This window comes from Ambystoma mexicanum, chromosome 4p, assembly GCF_040938575.1.
Source record: "Ambystoma mexicanum isolate Mex_15411 chromosome 4p, UKY_AmexF1_1, whole genome shotgun sequence".
Classification (NCBI taxonomy): Eukaryota; Metazoa; Chordata; class Amphibia; order Caudata; family Ambystomatidae; genus Ambystoma; species Ambystoma mexicanum.
In genome coordinates this window covers 1,250,393,950-1,250,414,518 of record NC_090927.1, presented here as the reverse complement: position 1 = coordinate 1,250,414,518, position 20,569 = coordinate 1,250,393,950, and the positions used below count along the sequence as shown (strand labels likewise).

At 45.6% G+C, this 20,569-nt stretch overlaps 1 protein-coding gene across 2 annotated transcripts in view; it reads left to right on the top strand.

The window, feature by feature from the left end:
• The window catches only part of SPAST (spastin), a 615,111-nt gene that overhangs the window by 343,166 nt on the left and 251,376 nt on the right, over positions 1–20,569 (top strand). For both annotated transcript variants that reach the window (XM_069606914.1, XM_069606916.1), the window contains 2 exons: positions 969–1,060; positions 12,091–12,170. In XM_069606914.1, the coding sequence (XP_069463015.1) occupies positions 969–1,060; positions 12,091–12,170 (172 nt within the window). The remainder of the gene's footprint in view (positions 1–968; positions 1,061–12,090; positions 12,171–20,569) is intronic.

Sequence of the window (20,569 nt, the reverse complement as noted above, 5' to 3'; positions counted from 1 at the left end):
GCTACTCTTGTCTCCCTTTTCGCTGACTTTGAAAAATTCCTCCATCCTGACCCGATTTTTGCAGCATCTTGCTTTTTTGTGTTTATCCCTTATTCCTAGAGATATTCCCCCTCAGCTTCGTTCACAGAAAGAAAAAAGGGTGTTTAATTATTCTTATGTAACGGGTGCTCAGTGGTATCAACCATATGCCGATTGGCAGATATCCTGTTCTGGGACATCTGCCCACACAGGTCTTGGCAAACCTGCCTTTAAATTCCAGTGGAAGAACATTGAAACAGTTTAACAAGTGCACTGATTTGGAAGTGACATTCGGCAGAGATGTTTCTAGGAGCCCTCCCCTTAGCAGCAGGAGTGGCATCAATCTGAAACTGGTGCCTTTTTGCACGCATTTCAACCTCAATAGGCATAGTCGGTGAAGTGTACCTTGCATCGCTTGTCACGGCAATCTCGGATCCCAGACGTCTGGGGATACCTGCGGCAACATCTAAAGATTGATAGCTTGAAGGTTTTGAATAAATCATAATCTCTGACAGGCTGAAAAAAAGATGGATTGGCGGTTGTCCAGAGCATTATTAGAGGTATGATTAATGTAAAACCTTCCAGCCATCAACCTTAAGTTTTGCTAATTGGGAATGTAATACCAGAAGATCTCTCTGGTCTATGTTCATCAGTTCGAAATGCACTGTAGTTTCAGACCTGGGTTATCAATACTTAATTACTTACATTGAATAATTGTGAATTTTGGCTAATTATGTAATATGACACTGTGAATCTTGGTAGTTCCAAGCTATGCAATTATAAAATATTGTACAAAGATGAAATGCACAAAAAAAGCTGTACGTGTTTTTCAATAACTATGTTCTTAATATCGCCTACTTGTTATGTAGTTGACAACAGAGTAAATAAAAACGAAAGTCACATTTCCTCTGCTGGATAACATATTTTTTAATGCACCATGTTTATTTTAGATGAAGTGGATAGCCTTTTGTGTGAAAGAAGGGAAGGCGAACATGATGCGAGCAGGCGTTTGAAAACAGAATTTTTAATAGAATTTGATGGTGTAAGTACTCCTTTATTATATGCTGCCTCTTGCATTTGATTTTGGTGTTTCTTACCTGGTTTTGTCAAAAGCGTTTTTATGTAATAAAATAACAGTAAGTAAGGTGTCATGCATGTTTGTGAAAAGTTGTTGTTTTTTTGGAATGGAAAATGTTGAACTGCTTGCGCAGTGATGATTCATTTTTGCAGATGATCAGCATTTGAGTTACTCATTGCATCCTTTTTTAAATGCAGTAAATGGAATCGAGCAAGAAAACTGAATGACCCATGCAGCATCTACATAAATGGCTTTACAAGTTTGAACATATGTATTCATTCCCCATGAGTTAATTGCTACCTTTCCTAAAATGCGCGCGCATGTTGATGGGGTTATTTATGATGGAAAAGCATGGATTCAGCGCGAGGAATATGTACTTTGGGTTGGAATGTGTTCTAATCAATCTGTACCTCGGAGGTGAAAAGGCATCTGACTAGAAATATAAATTGTATCGGCTGAACAGGATGGGCCGAGTCAATTGCATCCCATTTGCAGGGCACAGGTGATGTCTGAATACATCAAAGCAGCTAATTTCGATGTGACTCGCTTGCATCTGGCAGCGGTGAAATTGTTGCTGAATGCCAGGACTTGTTCTCCAGTTGCATGTGGCGGTTGTCGTTCGTGTACATTCTGTACATTTTATATTCACAAGTTGCCACTGTCAAACGAAAACGCATTTTGTCTGCCCAAAGCTTGTAAGCTCGCAGGCGGCAGGCACCAAGGTGTATTATGTCTAGTCTTGGTTCATGTTTTCGTTTGGGCGATTGGGTGGTGCTGTAAGTTGCACTATTTCATTAGAGTACAGATGTGGAGGAATGGCATATGAGAGACTGTAGGTGTTGTTTGCCCACTCATTGGCGGCTGCCCATGGCATGCTAATCACTGTGGCCATTCCCACCCAAAACACCTCCTCATGGGAATTCTTTGAGATAACTTTATTTAAGCCTTGCCATCAGATTTTGGACTAGAAGTACCTCCCAGCGTTTTTTCAAAGCATCCTTCTGAGAGTTAAAGCTGTAAACACGCTACTGGTGTAATTAGTGTCTTAACTGGGTCTGCCTTCAGACTCTCTCCTTCAGGGAAGCCCTGTTAAAAACAAGCAACGGCAAAGCCAATAGTTTTGGCCTGTGTAAAAGTATTATGCATTTGTCAGTGCGGTCTGAGGCGAGATGGGTGTCGTTCCTGACCAAGACACCTTAGGGTCAGTGCGCACACAGCGCCGCCGGAGTAGGCACCCGGTTACAACCTGCACTGATCGGCGCCCCCTGTCGGGGTAGTTCTGGACGCAGGTTGCTTGTTGTGGACGGGCGGGCGCAGTCCGAATTACCCAGCACCTGCCAGCGTGGGGATGGCGGTCCGCCAAACGAGACGTTGTGCCCCACGGTGTGCTGGAGCAGAGCGCCCACTCTGCAAGGCTGCAACGCAGCGGCCTATGGACACTTGAGCTGCTGTCCCCTCCACGGAGGTCGTTGCGCCTTCTAGGTGGCAGGCAGAGGTCGCAAGATGATTAGGAACTCGAGGCACTGCAAACCCTTGTCATTCGCTCAGTGTGCAAGATATTATCGTCAGGATATCTTGGCCTCCTTCTCAGGCGGCGGCCATTTCTCTGCCGCTCAACAGCGCCCCTAGCTCTGCTGATATTTTTATCATAAACCTTAATGATGTATTTGTATTTGCTTGTATGGTATATTAACCAAAATAAAGCTGAAATGATGATGATGAGAAATCAGTCATAGGTTCCCTTCCATATTCTACTACCCAAGTAATACACAGAATACATGAGTACACTGCACAGTTGTATAGCTTCTAGAGATAGAAAACCTGGATATACAATCGAGGCAGGCTACCAAAGTTCAGGATATACTTTAGGCTCACACTTCCCAGGCCCATAGGGCATGTTACACTCTAAGGGAGGAAACCTCTGTAGCAAAGAATGATCATGTAAATCAAGAGGCACTAGTGTAATGCACAGATGCATTTATAAATCGGAGGTAGATGCTAAAATTCCAAGTCTTGGTGGTTAACTCCAAGGAGCCTAAGAGGTTCCAGGAAAAATATCATTGTTAGTTCAGGTAAGCACACTACAATGTCATTGAGAACTACAAATGTTGTAATAAGTTACCCATAGGAAACGGGACAAAGTCTGTAGGCAGACCTGTGGTTATAGTGAAAAGCCAGGTAGGTCAGTTCTCCTCCAACGGTAAAGCAACAACATAATCCAAGGGGCACTGTAGAATGCCATAAAGAAAGGCATCCAGTGCTGGGTTTGAGTTCCAGATCAACAGCCCCAGTGACCCAAAAAGAAAAATAACTGGCTTTCACAGGCATGAGGTTTACCAGCCAGGAGTGAAAACGGCAACTAAGATTCCTGCAGTTTGGTGGGCAAGACTGTATTGCTAACCAGTAGCACATGCAGTTCTACGACAGACGGAGGAGGTGACATAAACGAACAATCAAGGCAGGGCAGTGATGTCCTACAACACTTCTGTACAGTTGAAGCGCCCTACCCCAAGGCAGCAAAGTAAGGAAGCTGCGGTAAAACATCCTAGAGATAGTACCAGCATGAAGATACCAGCCCATCTGACTGGGAGAATGAAGGCAGCCCAGAAAGGACAGCCAATATTCAGGAGTCAGGTTCCAGAGCACAGTGAGGGCACAGCCAGTAGGCAGAAGCAGCTTTATGGCAAAATCGTTAAGCAGTTAAGTAAATCTACGGACTCCCAACAGGAAACCAGACGAATTGTCGGAGCTAAGGATTCCACTCGATATACTTAGGCACTCACAGCTATGTGCATAGGCTCCAATCTCACACTAGGGACCCTAAAGAAAGGTTTTGGTGCCAGTCCAATCAGATGGCTTCAAGAAGCACCAAAGGCTCAAGCACACTCCCACAAGAGATGTAATGGCTGACATAGCTCTGAGGGCTGGTTTAAAACTGTTCAAACCACTATACATAGTGCAGGGCTGAGGTCACAGTGAACCCATGCATGCACAGTGGCCATTTTAGACCTGCCCTGTGGTTTCCAAAGAAAAGCCCCTAAAACAAAAGGTCATGGAGCAGAACTTAAAACAATACCTTAGGGCTCCAATGGCTACCATAAAGTTACTTTGGGCTGCTAATGCATTAAATGAGCTTGCACCCGTGGTGAAGCCAAAACTAAATTGCATCTTCCACGAGCCTACTCCCTAAAACCAATGGAGAGTGATGGCAACTCTAGGACCAAAATGGAGGACTTAAAAGGCACCCTTTGTTTCCTAGGAGCCATAGGCTACAAGAAGACTATACTTAAAAAGAGATGTAGTGGCAGGAGGACATTAGCAACAGTCCCACTGACGACCAACATCAAACAAAAAAAAGAAGGTGGGAGAAGGAAAAAAGCGAAGGGGGGGGGGTCCCATAAAATGTTTCTGCTGAACCCCAAAAATGAAAAATGCCCTAGCAGTAAGCTGTACAATTTTGACTTTGTTTCTGTAACCGTCAATATGGAGATTGATTTGACTGGCTACTATTGCCACACACCCGTCAGACCTACCTCATGTCAGCAACCTTGGAGAGTCAATAGTTTGAGAGGTATTCCTTAAGAATATATTTTCTCCTCCGGAATTTCGGTCTGGCTTAATGGAAACATCATTCTCTCTTTAATGTGGGGCTTGTATATCATACTTTTTTGATCTTCAAAGACTGCATCTCCTAAAGAAACTGTCGTTATTGTGTGCCATATTTGCCTTTCTCTGTCACCAAATCCTGGTTTCCTAAAGACAACGATGCATACGTATAGCTCTGCTTTAAATCTATGCCCTGTTTCAGGGGTCAAGTCCTAAATAAAAAAGTAGGGGGACTCATTAGCATAGCCAACCGGAAGTGACATCACCAGAAGTGACATCAGCTGCACTGTGTGCTTGTTACGGGGTACTACACAAATCTGGCCACAGTAGGCTGCATTTGCTGTGGTGCATCAAGCCAGGGAAAACATTAGTTGACACAGATTCTGTTCTGGTTCACTCAAAACAAAATAAGGCTTAATGCAGAATTTGGGACTATGCCATTTAATACAGTTCAGCAGACAAAACACTCCCCTAACATAACAAAAAATACCTATTGCACATACAGAGTAACCAATGGAACAAATCACATGAACAGATGATCAGAAAATCAAAGATCAGCAAGTAAGGAGATTTGTTTTTAAACAGGACTTGAAAAGAAGAAACAGAAGGAAGAGGAAGAGAATTCCAGGTCTAGGTGCAAGAAGAGCAAATGAACGGAAACGTGATGGGGAACGAGAAACAGCCAAATAGAAAAAGATTCAGAGCGAAGGGAATGAGCTTGAGAATAAAAAGGAACTAAAGAAGATGGATAACAAGGGGCGAGGCCCTAAAGGCACTTAAAAACAATACAAAGAAAATATAAGTGATTTTCAAAGGAAAGCTAATGCAAGGAGTGGAGTGCAGAAGTGATTGAATCTCGATGACCACGAGAAGAGAGAACTTGAATAGAAGATTGACAAATGGAGCGAAGAGGAGCAAGATAAGATGCAGCAATGGGGACCGCTTTTATCTGGCATAGGATAGGCATCGGCAGCAGCCATACACACCCTTCTCTTGCACCTTACAGCACATCGAACCAGTTGAGCTAAAACAGCACCAGTGCAAGCCCAATTTCTGCACTGTAGAAAAGGTGCAAACTTTGCTCAAGCACGGCCAGGCAAGGAAATGCAGACAGAAGCACAATAAGCTCTAAATGAAAGGTAGACCTGTGCCAACAAGCAGCATGGCACAGTAAAACTTATTTCACACACTGTAGACGGCAGGTGTCCACAGTTGGGCAAAGGGATTATGGAGCTGGTTAAATAGCAAACCAACCACAGTCACCACAGATTAGGGATTGTTAACTGAAGAGGTAGAGGAGGCTGCAGGGCCAGCTCACTGTGACACAGAAAAGAGTCCGGAAAAGGGAGCGCACAGATCAGCCTTTGAAACTGCCTAAGGAGGCTTCATAGGAACATAATTAACGTGAAATTAAAATCCTTGCGAGCTAACCCTTTCACAAGGACATTGGAAAAGTAATTTTTTTATATTTTAATTGTCACTGTTTTTTTTCTTGCAATAAAATATACAACATTTCAAACATCGCAATGTTTGGATTTTACATTGCAGAGCCTATTTGACATTTAAATAGGCCGTCATCATGCCTTTGTTTTTAGGGACACCTTAATGAATCGGCTGACGGTGCCTTAGCAGCAAGCATTCTGACTAATAAAGGATTGATTAATTCAAAGGCAGGGGCCGGGCCAAACGCACAAAAGCTGCATCCATGGCTGTATTGCCTGAAATACACCAAACTGTATGTGGCTGGCTCGTGGACACACACGTGCCAGCTGCATCCAGGCTGCGGGCACAAGGCATACAATTAGTCTTACACAGACTTTCGTATAGTACAGACAGGAAAGAGTCGACTCATTAAAACTTCCACTTACCTGTAACACATCAAGGAGGCCGGCCACACACATACAGGTCCACGCTCGGCTTCTTCTGTCTTTGGAGTTGGGGACTCTCGGCTGAGAAGCGAGCAGGCACAACTAAGCCAAACCCAACCACACCCTGGCTCTCCGGGCCTATGTGTAGTGATTTGACTTTTCCTGTATTCTGGTAGAATAAATAGAATGTTGGGTTGACTAACACAGAATGTGACCAGGTAGAATGTTGTTGCATGACTGCTGTTCTGAGAGAGTCAGTTGAGCTATGAGCCCTGAGAGTGAGGATGCTGGTGCTTGTCATTGTACCACTGAAGTTCCTACTTGATGAACATGACTCAATAATGGCCAAACCCTAAGCTTTACACTATGCTGCTAAACTGTACAGACCACAACAAATGAAGACTGCTTTGCTACAGCTCTCGTGCGCCACTGCGCCCACGCCAGCCAGTGTTAACACATTTAATTAGCTTACAAACAACAGCCAATGAAATTAAAATAAATACAATAATTACTCTGTTACTAGACAGATGCAGGCTGCAACCCAGCCTGTCTAGTGTTGACACACTGTTTGAGCACATTTAATTTATCAGCATAATTTGGTGTAGTGGTGAAGAGCCCGGCCTGTGAACCTGGTGAACGTGGTTCGAATCCCAAGGACAGCATGAGTTTGAAAACACAATGGCTTGTGTTTTTTCTAAACGGAGCCAGACAGCCTCTAAAATACCCAGGGGGGACGGCGTCCACCCTCTGAAAAAAGTGGGTGGACGATGTCCACCCGCGTGTACCCGCGACTTGAGCCCTGCCCTGCTTGTTCCCAAGGGCACAATATTGGTAGGGCTGAGAGAATAAGTCTGTGGGGCGCCCCATGGGTCCTAGTGAGGGCATGAACATCTAAGATTGGCAATTTAATGAGCCTCTTCCTTCTCTGTTTAGCTTATTTGGGGGAGGATGGAATGGGCTCAGGGATGGCCTACTCCCAGGCTGATTAACACCCCCTGGTGAACCCACGATTCACTTGCAAGGTCATTTGGGGGTTTTCCTCACAGTAATTCTGTGCTTATGGCTTCTTTGTTTCAGGTTACGTCACCCAATATCACATCTTAAGTAAAGTAATTCTAGTATTGTTTTGGTCTGTCTTGCATTTCTCAAAGAACATGCCAATCCAACTCCTGCCCTCCATTTCTGAAATGTCCTCACCTCATTAGCTGCAGTGAATGATAAGGTGAAGGCCGAAGGAATAGTTGTAAGAGATTTCTTTATTGATATTGTCTCCCAAAACTCAAGCATAGTATTAGTTACTGTTTTTGTGTCTAATGATTCTGGTCTGCTCCTCTTGGTAACCATAATAGGTTGCACAGTGCTTTGGTCTCCAATTCATTAGATCCCTAAGGCCCAATAATCATTCACTCTTAGCAATGCCCCGCTACAAAAATACTAGAGCAAGTGGCAGCTTCCAATATCTAGCCCCCAAACACTGGAACTCCCTACCGCTCATCGAAAATGAGGAAACTTTCACGGGTTTCAGAAAATTATTGTTAAAAACGTGGCTATTTAACCAAGACCAATAAACCGCCACCATACTACCTGTAAATATTCTTGTACCTGTGCTGTACCAGTGCCTATAGTAAATAACTGTTCTTTATGTGATCTCTGTCCTGTTTATATGCATTGCTGTAAATATTACTGTAACTGCACCATAATGGCCTAATAATGAATGTTTTAATAAGTTGTCTGTAACCTTGCCGTGATACCTAAGGGTCTGGGCGTGTAACAAATGTAATAAATAAAATAAATGCCAATCCATATGGTCTCTATATTGCCCCATTTCTCCTTGTACATTCTCATATTACGCCTCCTAGTTGAGTAGTAATTTGGAGTATACGATTATGTTTGCTTAACTACATATTTTGAACTCTTTATCCAGTTCTGGTAGTAAATAAAGGGAGAAATTAAGGATGAAACTAGGACATTAACGACAAGTATGCAAAACGTATGCTACCCTTCGAGGCTCCCCTTTATTTTGTTGGTCTACCAAATTCTTTATGCAAAGGGTACCATGCTAATTGCAAGTAAATGGGGGGCGGGGGGACTAGAGATATTCCGGCTGGGTTCTTTCTTTGATAATAATGTGTCGTATTGGAATCTCTGTGGAGTGCTATGACTAGGAATTTCCATAATAAATCCTTACTGTTTGGTTGGCATTGCCCCCAAAGTCTATTTTTTTCTAAAGCCTTTTGCACATGTCCAACTCACTCCATCAAATGAATTCATTGTGACCAATGGAAAGTGTTGCAGGTTTGTTTTCTGCAACAGTTTGCCAAAATCTTGAAATCAGAAGATCTGCTAAATTATTCACAAAATCAGTATGATCTGGGTCAATTATGGTTGAAAGCGGGGAGTGCAGTCTATTTCACAAAGATCTGCGTAAAGTTTTGCATTTAAATTCAGCAGATCAGTAGTAGAATTTGATATATACTTATTTGGGTCACTTTGCCCAATTTCATGAGGGATATGTTTTAATTGTATTTAAGGTTTTAGATCATTCCACATGTGAAAGATGTATGATATTATGGTTGGTTGGTGGGTGGGTTGTTTTTGCATCTGGGGATATTGATTTATTTGGTGTTTATGTTGAGTTGTTTTTATTGTTAATGGGGAAATCCGATTTAATAAATTTGAATTTAAAATAAGATGCTTCTGAGGACCCTTCGGAGCAAAGCTCCATGGCCCCATGCCAGATCCTGAGTCAGAGCAGGGGGGAGGGAGGTGATGCGGTGAGGAAATGCACCAGAGAAGGGGTGGGGGCGGTCACATCTGGTACATTTACAGCAAATTATGGAGGATGCATTCCGGATACTAACATAGGGGATCATAGGATGGGCAAGGATCCAAGGCAAGGAGTCAAGACAACATGCAAACCGATGGGGGAAGCAGTTGGTTTCCTTGGGTATAGTTTTCTACAGTGCTTGATGGTTTGAGAACAGGCTCTGTGTAATTGGGCTGGAAATCTGGTGATACAGATTCTCTTACCAGTTACTGAAGATATTGAAACCCATCCTGCAGGGGTCCTGAACATGTTAAGGCCATTTTATTTGAGGGCCCTTGTCCACTGTTATCAGCTGTTGATTGCCTGACAAATTTACATGAATGAGTCTCAGAAATGTGTGTTGAAACAGAGTTGTGCCAATAGTTTTAAAGAAGAAGCCAGAAAATGTATCAGGACTTTAGTGATATGTCTGTTTTAATAGTTTTTATTTTCAGAATGACCTCTTCCAGCATGTCTGGAGCATCTGGTGCTGGTTCGTACAATGAGATAATTGTTCATAAACTCAGCTCATTCATATAGGCACTCTGTTTGATATTGCTTTTGTCACAAGTATATAGGGATTGGTAGAACAGCAATTCAGCCACATCTAACAGGCGAGAATAGATTTTTCCTTTGGAGTTGTTAATTTTGCAGGTTTGTTTGTGGTCCTTTGGCCCTCGTCGTAGCAACATTTCATCAGATTTTATTTTTCCCATCACATTTCTATGAATTGTAAGAACTAATGATCACACTCCTCTGGTCCAGAACATGGTGTATGGGAGGCTGCCCTCCCGCCATTAAGAAATGCAGTAGTATGTTGCCCCCCTGCTGCCAGAAGTACCAGGTCTATATCCTATTTGGTTTCCCTGCCTTGCTTGGCAAACCCAAGACTTCCTTTTCCATTTCTCGCTTGCTTACCCTTTTTCTTCTGGATCACAGTTTAATTTTTGAACTGACCTCCCGGTCGCACCCTCCTATGGGCTCGCCCAACTTTCCACTTTTGGATTTGGTACTTCACCTTGGAGGGTTTTTGACCAGCACCTTGTTCCTTTTGGAGTTGGCCTTACTTGTGTGTCGAGATTTAGTGATGGGTCTCCTGCACTCTCATCAAGGTGGATATTGAGATCTGTTGGGTTCTTTGTGACTGGGACTAACTGTGGCTTAGATGTGTCATCAAGTTCCATTTTGCAACCTCCTGTCTACAAGCCTACTGTCGGGAACCATCAGAGGTTTTTCTGTGTCATGGACCACCTTTAAGAGAGCCAGTTCTTGCGTCTATACATTGCATGGACTACTTCATGTTTGACCAGCCGTGCATTAACCACTTTTGTTAATGTTTTGCAGTCTTGGGGATTGAAACCTGTCATTTTATTATCCTCGTCCTGTTTTATTTTTTAATACTTGAGGTCAGTTGTTGCACCCGCTTCCCTTTGGTATTGGAAAAAGTGAGAGGGTCGGACATTGGGCCCCATCAACATGTGTGATTAAAAATGCACAAAAAGTGACTGTTAATCTCAAAGCCCACTACACAATCCAGTATTTTTTATCAGACAGTAATTACTTGGGATTTTTAAGACTGCTGTCTGAATCTTAACTCGCGCCTTCCCAACCCTTATCACTTTGTAGATCCTAAAATAGGGTTTGAGGCCTGGTTGCACAAAATGGTCATGTGAATCTCTTCTACTAATTTCATAGCGTTTCTTTGTTCTGCACCCAAGTTTCTCTGATGGCACTACTCTTCTGTCCTTCACCATAATGGCTATCAGCAGATGTAATACGGCATTTGAGATGTAGTGGTGCATCCCGGGTCAGTCATTTGAATGGCTACAGCAATATGTTTCCAATCGCCCATCTCCTCTTTGCCTTTAGTGACATTTCTGTTGTAGGTGGATTGGAAGTATTTGATACTTTCTTACCTTTTGAGAATAAATCCATCGCACACTAAGGATGGAATGTGAGAGGTCATGAAGATACCACTTTAAAAATAATTCAAATCGAATTGCCCATCTCGTATTACAGAAAACATTAAGATGGTAGTAACCAACACAAATACAGGAGCTCAATGATGCAGCAATACATGAACGTGTACAAAAATGAACAATTAGCCAGGCATAAGTCACTGTTCCCGGCTTGAATACCAGTTCTCCACATGCTCACAGAACACCACTACCTACTTGCCAAAAGTGAAAGATCACTCTCTCGTGTTGAGTCCAAATGTTGTCCTCGTGCAAATCATTTATTACCTCATGACTCGAGCACCCTTTATGCAAAGCATCAAACCGTAGCACCCTGTGGATGATTTCCGAACTGAGCTGGAAAAACTAGGGCTGTTGTGAAGGGAAACAAATGTTGTTCCGCATGCTTGCTACATTTGTAAATTTATGAATGACGATGGGCCTGCATAATTCAAACAAAGATAAATTACTCCTTATATTTCAACATTTTGTGCATTAGATGTGTTGCTTTAATTGCCATTATTGCTTAAAAGTGTGCTTTGAGTAAGTCCTTGGAATCAAACTTAATTTGACGAAATGCATGAATGTGTGTGAGCTAAGCAGATGGCATGTTGCCAATTTTCTATCACCGCTCCCTTTTCTTTATCGCAGGCACAGCCTAATGATATGTTCTTAGTATGTTTTTCTCTTGTGTAACCTCCCTACAAAACATTCACATTGAAAAAAACCTTCATGTACATCATTTTTGTTTAAAAATAGGTTCAATCTGGTGGGGATGACCGAGTACTGGTAATGGGAGCAACTAACCGTCCTCAAGAACTTGATGATGCTGTTCTCAGGTAATTTATTTGTTAAATGATTGTTTCAACCATTTATGTATGAAAAGAAAACATATTTTATTCACATCCTGTCCAGCATACCTTGGAGTATCAGGAAACCATGTATTTAAATAACATGTAAACACAATCTTCCCTGCCCACTAGTCTTCCACTTAGAGAGTATCAGATTGAGTGTCCTCCACTTAGTCTGTGATCACATGGGTTGCTGCAGGTACTCTTGTTCAGAGGAGAATTGCATAGCATTTCGGTGCTGGACTGCCCTTGTGAGTGGGACAAAGACTGATAGGCAAATAGTTAATTCTCTTCTGTGAAAGGTACAGTGAGCTAAAATGTGGTTGTAGACCCTCGCGAGGGGGCACCTCTCCACCCCCCCCCCCCAATAGAACAGGTTACTTGGCCATGTTCGTTCTCAGTAGAGGGACTCCCAGACCTTTTTGTGGACATTCAGATATAGCCTGTGCAAACGGGCCACACAGCCCAAAGAAGAGAACATCAGGGTCGGGGTCAGAAAACTGCCACAATTCCATAACAAGGACTAGGGGTCCCAGTGTTATTTTATGTGGATTTCCTTTGTTTTGTTAGCAATGGTAGGTTCAGAGACTAGGCTAGGACCGGTTTCTGGACAGAGGACTTTCTTAATTTCGGATTGACATGCACCCCTTTTGATATATGTTGCTTTACATTAGAATCTTAAACACAGGGACAGCGCTGGTTTTTAGTGTAAAAATAAAGAGGAAGTTACTTACAATACCTCCTTGTCCTTTTCCAGTTTCTGTACCAGAACGGTCACTGCCGTTAAAGTTTCTTTTGAAAAAGAATTCCACCAAAGGTTTGTGCAAAATGGCAAATGAAATTACTGCTATTTTGGATGCGATACGGTTCAGTTAAGTTGAACTGGGGCATTTGGTATGGGCATACCTTTGGACTAACCTTTCTTGATTAGCTTCACTAATCCTGGCACTTATCTACACTCACTCATGATGTTCTAAAAGAGCCGGTTGCTCATCTGCTGTGTTCACTTTCATACAAAAGGAAAACCGTGTTTCTTTAGGCCCCAAGTAGGGAAGATTGGTTCATTAATGAAAATGGAAAACTCTAAGTGGGCCTTGAGAGGAAAACGTTTAGTCATGAAAACTCTGCAGATGCAGTAGGCGGATAGAAAGGAAAAGCTGTTCGGTCACAAGGTTTCCTCGACTCCACCTTGCAATTTATACTTCCTGTCGGGGAAGGTTCTTGTAGGTGGCTAGAAGCCATAGTAACATACATACCAGGCCCCCCATAGCCCTGCCTTCCGGTGCCTGACCCCAGTCACCTTTTCTGCGCTGACTGGATCGGAACTTCTTCCTGCAGGCTCGAGTGAGTTTGCGTTTTTCAGCTTTCCCCGCTGCATTGTTTAATTCTTTTCACTTTTTCGCAGACTTGTCTCTCTACGAACCATATCTCCTCATTTGTGCCATGTGCTCTGTGGACAGCCAGTGTCTGCATAATTTCCCTTCAGCTATTCAAGAGACCGCTTCCTTATATTTGCTAAGAGGTGGTCATGGATAGTAAGGAGGCTATAACAGTCTGTGGCTTCCTATGATGTGTGGTTTCCTAATTCAGTTCTGGGGACTGCACAAGTAGTTGCATGCATGTTCCAGTGCTTACTGGATTTACCATTTAATGTGAGCCTCTGTCTTTCTATGAACCAAGCCCCACTGTTGAATCCCTTGGTGACCTTTGGGGATCTTCTATATACTCCCTTTGGGGCCTGCATCAGGTGGCCGCCACCAGGATCTCCCAAATAAAAAACATCCAGCATAGAAATATGGGAATTTGTCACACTGCACATGTTGATTTGTTTGCTGAAATCCTATACTAAACACCACCTCAATGTCTCTGTACATGGTATAGTCACCACTTGTAAGGTGCTGCTTCACGTGTGCAGGTGTTGCTATCCTAAGCCTTCAAGATCGCACTGAAACAGCACCTCCTATCCCCTAGAGGAGTACCTGAGACAAAACGCATTGACCAGGTCTTGTAGCAAATGTATTTTATCAATATCTGACCCAATAAGATAAGACCCTAAAGTCCCTGCGTCAGCAAGTCTCAGTTTGGAAAAGCCTGGAGGAAGACCTCAAGACCTGGGCCTTCCTTTCAACCTGAACTTTGAGCACCATAGCCCACCTAGTGGAAGGGCACAATAACCCTTAGTGTAAGGGAGAACCGTCGGCCTTCTAGTGGGAAGAGAACAATATCCCTTGCTGGCCTGCATACTGTGGCTGGCATCAAATCCTGTATTACCTTGCATAACGGGGAGAACTTTACAAACCTTATTAACTGTCAGACACTATAATACATTATTACCCTGTTTATAGTGGGAAGGGCACTGCATCCCTTTATATACAGAGAAGCAGGTGTGCAAGTCCCCCACAGCCGCCCCCCCCCCCAGGAAGTGGGACCGTTGGCAAAAAGGCTCAAGTGCGGCAGGGCACTAAATCCCGTACATCACTGAGACACTGTACTATGGAGATCCTTGGGGAGGTAAAAACACCCCCATATTTTTTGTGTTGCACCACCCTGATAGTGTTTTCCAGAGAACAATCCGGAAGGAGGGAATTCTTTCAGTTTCAGGAAAATCCTTAGGTTTTTATCCCAGTCCTTTACTTATTTTAAAAGAAAAGCCATTTAAACCTTTACTTCACGTATCACGTGGCCTGTCGATCCACTACAAAATGCACATCAACAAATGCAAACCAAGGAAATGTAAATGGTTTTTTATAGGCATTTTAGTGCAGTAGCAGACATTACTATTAGCCCATATCAGACTCATTAGCGGGCCGGTTTATCTGGTGTTGAAAGCCAAAGGTAAAATGGTACTTGCATTGTATTTGTAAAATACAGAATATTTGTAATGCAACTTATTTACTACTGAATGCCACATAAAACATGCCCAAATCGATGCACTCATGATACATTTTTCAGGTGGCTTTGGTAAAGCACCATTTCTAGGGTGGTCTGTATGGGATGTTTGGTTGATGGTAATAGTTTAAATTATGCAGTCATACAACAATCTTAACCCCTTAGGGATAGAAAGAGGTGGGCACAGAAACAATACATATTTGTTAGCTAATACACAACCTACCTCATTCTCCAGCATTGAATCCTTCGATTCACATCCTGTGAATATTTCCTGTCATCAGCCTGGGAATCCTCGGTAATATGAAAGCAGTTTACATTTAAATTTTAAATCTATTAATAATTTTGGGTCATATTGCCCCATGTTCTCAGACTGCATCAGTGCAGACTGTACTCCTACGTCCCGTCCCCTTTCCTCCATACTTATGGGACATTCCTCCGTCCTGTGGTACGGGACCGGAGCATTTTGTAAAAGCATCCAAAATATTTAAAAAATGTTAGTCCTTCCCCTCTTTCTACGTGGCGTACAGCACGCGGCCGTAACCCTGCCCATCTCGGCTCCGCCCCGCGCATCGCCCATCAGTCCTTTTCTCCGCTCGCTCGGGACTGGACGCACTTGCATCCGCAGAAGAATTTCTTCTTTTTCCTCCTCTCTGGCTCTCGCTAGCGATCGCGCACTAGTCTGTTTAAACTAGACTTTCCAAATTGTTCCTCATGTCAGCGACGCTTCGCGAGGGCGGATCCCCATCCTCTTTGTTTAGAGTGTTTGGGTCCCGATCACCGTTGGGACTCCTGTTTCTGTTGTGATTCCCTTTCGGTCCGGGCACTTCAACATCGCTTAGAGCGCTGGGAGGAGGTTTTCCAGTGTACTCCTCTTATGCATTTTCAATCCTTCATCGACGAAAAGAAGAAACGCCCAGTGAGTTGTTTACTTTTTAGAGCACCTCGGCCGGGAGACACCTTCTCGGGGTCTTCCTGGTCCAGTAGGGGCATTGAACGCTCTGTCACCGGGCCTTTGACCCGAAGTGCCTTCTGGGCCTAAAAACTGTACTGGAGTTTTCTCTGAGGGTCTCCGTAAGGGGCCTGTGGATACCGGAGTACACTCTGAGGCCCCTTCTGTGGGGGCTGCTTGTAGACCTAGTGCTACTGAATCGTGGGGTACCGGAGCTTGCACCGAGGCCTCCTTGTCGGCTTCCCTCAAAAGTACCGGGGTGCGCCCCGAGGCCTCGGCTGGGCTTGGTAATACCGAACAGATGTTCGAGGCCTGCTGTGGAAAGGCTGGTACCGGATCTGGGTCCGAGGTCCCTCGTACAGAGGCCAAGGAAACCATCAGTTCTGAGAGGCCTGGGAAGGCCATATCGGTGAAAGGTTTTTCTCACCGTTCCCGCTCTTGTGGCGAAGCCAGAACCCTTGAGGGGGCAAAGAGTGAGCCAAGTTCCTCCTTTACCAGCAGTGCCGAGGTCCTTCCTGTGAAGGCTAATTTGGCAATTGGTATGTCGCAGAAACATTCCAGGCCGCATAGTACTGGCTCGGCCGAGGTTCCTTGTGTAAAGGCTAAAATGAAGACCCCTGATCCACCGGCGGGGAACCCTGCCTCACTTCCAAACGTGCCGCAGTTCCCCTCAGGTGACAGCAAAATGGCGGCCGTTCCCGCCTCGACCACGGCGGCCATTTTTGGCGCTTCCCCTACAACTACGCCATCGGCCTCAGGTGTGGGGAGCGGTTCTGTAGGTGAACATAAGGTTCCTTGTGCGCACCCATTTAGTCCAGTTTACGACTGGAACGCTCGGATGCCCCTTCCGCACAACATCTCGCTGCCTGTGGGTTCAGCACCCTTGATTTATGTGGACACCCCCGGGGATGGACATACTTGGCAACCCTCCCCTCTGCGTCCTTGGAATTATCCTCCTCATGAGAAGCCTTCTCTGGCAGCTCCAAAGTTTTCTCCGGAGGACGCCTTTTTCAGGAACCTTCAGGTACTCGTACGTACCGACCCCATGAGGGAGTATTGCAAGGGTCTTTTTAGGGAGATAAACCCGCCTCCGGCTCCACCCGTGCCTCCGGTGGTTCTGCCAGTGCCGTCTTTGCCTACGATGCCTCTCCCTACCCTTCCGCCCTTGCCTCCATTGTCCCCTGTGGACAAGGCGGTGCCTGACGTGTTCCAGCAGGACCCTGACCTGTCAGATGATGCGCAGAGTGATCAGGACAGCGAAGACCAGCCCGGCTCTATTAGAGCTTTTCACGACCGGGTACTGGACATGATGTGGCTATTGGATGTTCCAGTGCCCGAGGCTCCCGCTCCGCAGGAGGGTGTGCTTTTGGGGGCATTCACTTTGTCTCCTTTGGAGCGAACCGGCCTGTTCTTGCAGAAGGACATTTTGGCAGAGGTCCGTAGAGTCTGGGAAAAGCTGCACTCTGGACTTTTCGTCAATAAGAAAATTGACGCGCGCTACAGGCTGCATTCCTCAGAAGAGGTGACACTAGCATCTTGTCCACCCACCCCCCCATCCTCCACGGTGGTGGCTGCGGCCACTATACAGTTCCAGGCCTGCAGCATCCTCTCCTACGACAGCTACTCAGGTCCTGGAGAAAGAGGACCAGCTTCTCGACTCCCTTGGAAGGAAGATTTTTGCTAACTTTGCCCTGCAGCTGCGGCAGGCCAATGCAGAACTGGTGTTAGCGGGGGCGAATATGAAGATGTGGAAAGGTCTGGCGGAGTTTGAGGAGTTCATTCCGGTCTAGAAGCTGTGCCGGGATTATCGGATGCCAGGGTCTTGTCCCAGGATCTGCTGGAGACCGCGTCTCATCACATTGACACTTCGGCTCGGGGCCTTATGCTTGGGGTTGATAACTCTCGGCAGGCTTGGTTGCACGCCACCAAGTTCTCAAAGGAGGTGCAGGACAAAGTGTTGGACCTGCGGTTTGACGGTAAGGAGCTTTTTCCTTCTTAGACGGATGTAGAGCTCACCAAAACGAAGGACAGCACCCAGACGGCCAAGTCTTTGTCCGTCTTGGTAAAAACCCCTTTTAGGACCCAGAAACCGTTGTTGCAAAGCCAGCCCTCCTCTGGTTTCAGAGGGTTTCTAGATCGAGAATCCCACAGAACGGATACCCCTTTGGAAAATTCCCACCGGAGGCAGCAGCGGACTCGGTTTTTCTCCCGCTCCTTAGCCGCCTCCTCGGGTTCAGGTGGTAACGCCACCGAAAAACCGGCCACATGAGGGTTCTCCTCGCTCGCATGAGACCCCGGTGGGAGGATGCATTGCGTCTCATTGGGAGGCGTGGCAGACCATCACCGAGGACCGGTGGGTCTTGTAAGTCGCTCGGGCGGGCTTCCCCTTAACCTCTACCCCACCCTTCAACCCTCCTTTCCAGCAGTCTGTGTCCTCCCTAAAAGCTGAGGTTCAGAAACTGCTGGACTTCAGAGCTGTGGAACCAGTTCCCCTAGTGGATCGAGGGGAGGGCTTCTACTCCCGACTGTTTACAGTGCCCAAACCCAACCAGGCTGGCCTGCGCACCATCCTAGACCTTTCCCAGTTCAATCTTTTCCTACCCCAAGAGAAATTTAGGGTGATCACGCCCGGCCAGATACGGTCTTCTTTGCAGGTGGGCGATTGGCTCAGCGTGGTAGACCTTCAGGATGCGTACATGCATATTCTGATCTGGAATCCAAACAGGAGATATCTCAGTTTCTCTGTGGGAGAGGAGCACTTCCAGTTTCGAGTGCTTCCTTTTGGCCTCAGCTCGGTGCCGTGTGTCTTTACGAAGATGATGTCTGTGATCGTGGCCTAGCTTCGTCTGCAGGGTATCCATGTGTATCCGTATTTGGACAACTGGCTCTTACACAGCACTTGCCCGTTGAAAGCCGTGTGCAATCTTCAGTCTCTCCTCCAGCTCCTGTTCAACCTCGGGCTGTCGGTGAACTGGCAGAAATCTTCCATGACTGTCTCTCAGGACTTGATTTTCCTGGGTTTTCGCTGGAACACGATCGACTGCAGAGTTGCCCTGACCGGGGACAGAATGGCGGATCTGTTGGACACGTGTCAGATGTTTGCGCAATCGGAGAGCATGGCGGCCTGGTGGTTCCAGAGGCTTCTGGGCGTCATGGCCTCGTGTGTTTTGGCTCTACCTCTCACCCCTCTCAAGATGAGGTGGACTTGGATGACTCTTCGGAGTTCTTGGCGTCAGGCTGTGGATCCGGACTCCAAGTTGATATTGATTCCAGCTTTCATGAGAGCGGATCTAGAGTGGTGGTCGTCTCTCAGCAACCTGTTGGCGGGAGAGGGGTTTCAGGACCCGGCCCCGATGATGACGGTCACAACAGACTCCTCCCTTCTGGGGTGGGGTTCGACGTTGGATCTTTTTCAGGTCTCGGACCTTTGGTCGCCTCAGGACCAGCTCCTTCACGTAAATCATCTGGAGCTTCTGGCGATTTTTCTGGCGCTCAAGGCGTTCAGACCGATCATTGCCAACAAGGTGGTCCGCATCCGCACGGACAATGTGGTGTCAATGTATTACATCAACAAGCAAGGGGGCACAGTCTCCCCCTTTCGTGGACCTGGCCATCCAGATTTGGGAGTGGGCAGTTTGTCATGGTGTCTGGCTGATAGCAGTACACATTCCGGGCCAGCTGAACGTCATGGCAGATGCCCTCAGTCGGCAGACGATGGTCAGCTACGAGTGGGAACTGAAGGCGGAGATCCTCTCATGGATTTTCCTGCGTTGGGGCACCGTGGAGGTGGACCTCTTCGCAACAGCGGCAAACAAGAAACTTCCTCTGTATGCCTCCAGAAATGGTCTGGGAGCCTCCTCGCTGGGGGATGATGCGCTCGAGATTCCTTGGCACAACATGAGGGCTTATGCTTTCCCGCCCCTGCCTCTGATTCATCGGATGATTTGCAAGCTGAAGAACACGGTGAACTGTTCTCTTCTGCTCATAGCCCTGTGGTGGCCGGCCAGGCTCTGATTCTCAGAACTTCAACAACTGTCGGTGTGTACACCGATCAGGAGTCACTGGCAGCCTGATCTTCTTCACCGGGGGGGGGGGGGATCAACAGCTCTGGCACCCCTCCTCACAATCGTTCAGCGTGGCGGCATGGTACCGGAGTTCAGGTCTTTAGACCATCTCAACCTGTCTGCGGATAACATGCGCTTTATTTTTTTATTTTTTTGAAAACTATACTCTCTTTTCTATAGAATTTTGCATAAAGCAATTGTTTCAATTTTCTTTTTACTGATTTCCTCCTAGAGACTTGAATGGGACATCGATTCTTTTTTGTTTTGTTTAGACAGCTGACCTGACTTTTTGGCCATTCCAATGGGGAACTGATTAGTCTCTAAGACGAGGTCTGCTTTAGTGGATTTCTTGTATTATTTTTTTTTTTTAACTCGGTTTATTTGGGTTTACAACATAAAGAAAACATAAAGACAAACAAACAACCAAAGGCATTTTTCCATAAGTATAAATAACTCATCAGCAATATCCAAGAACGCAGGCGATG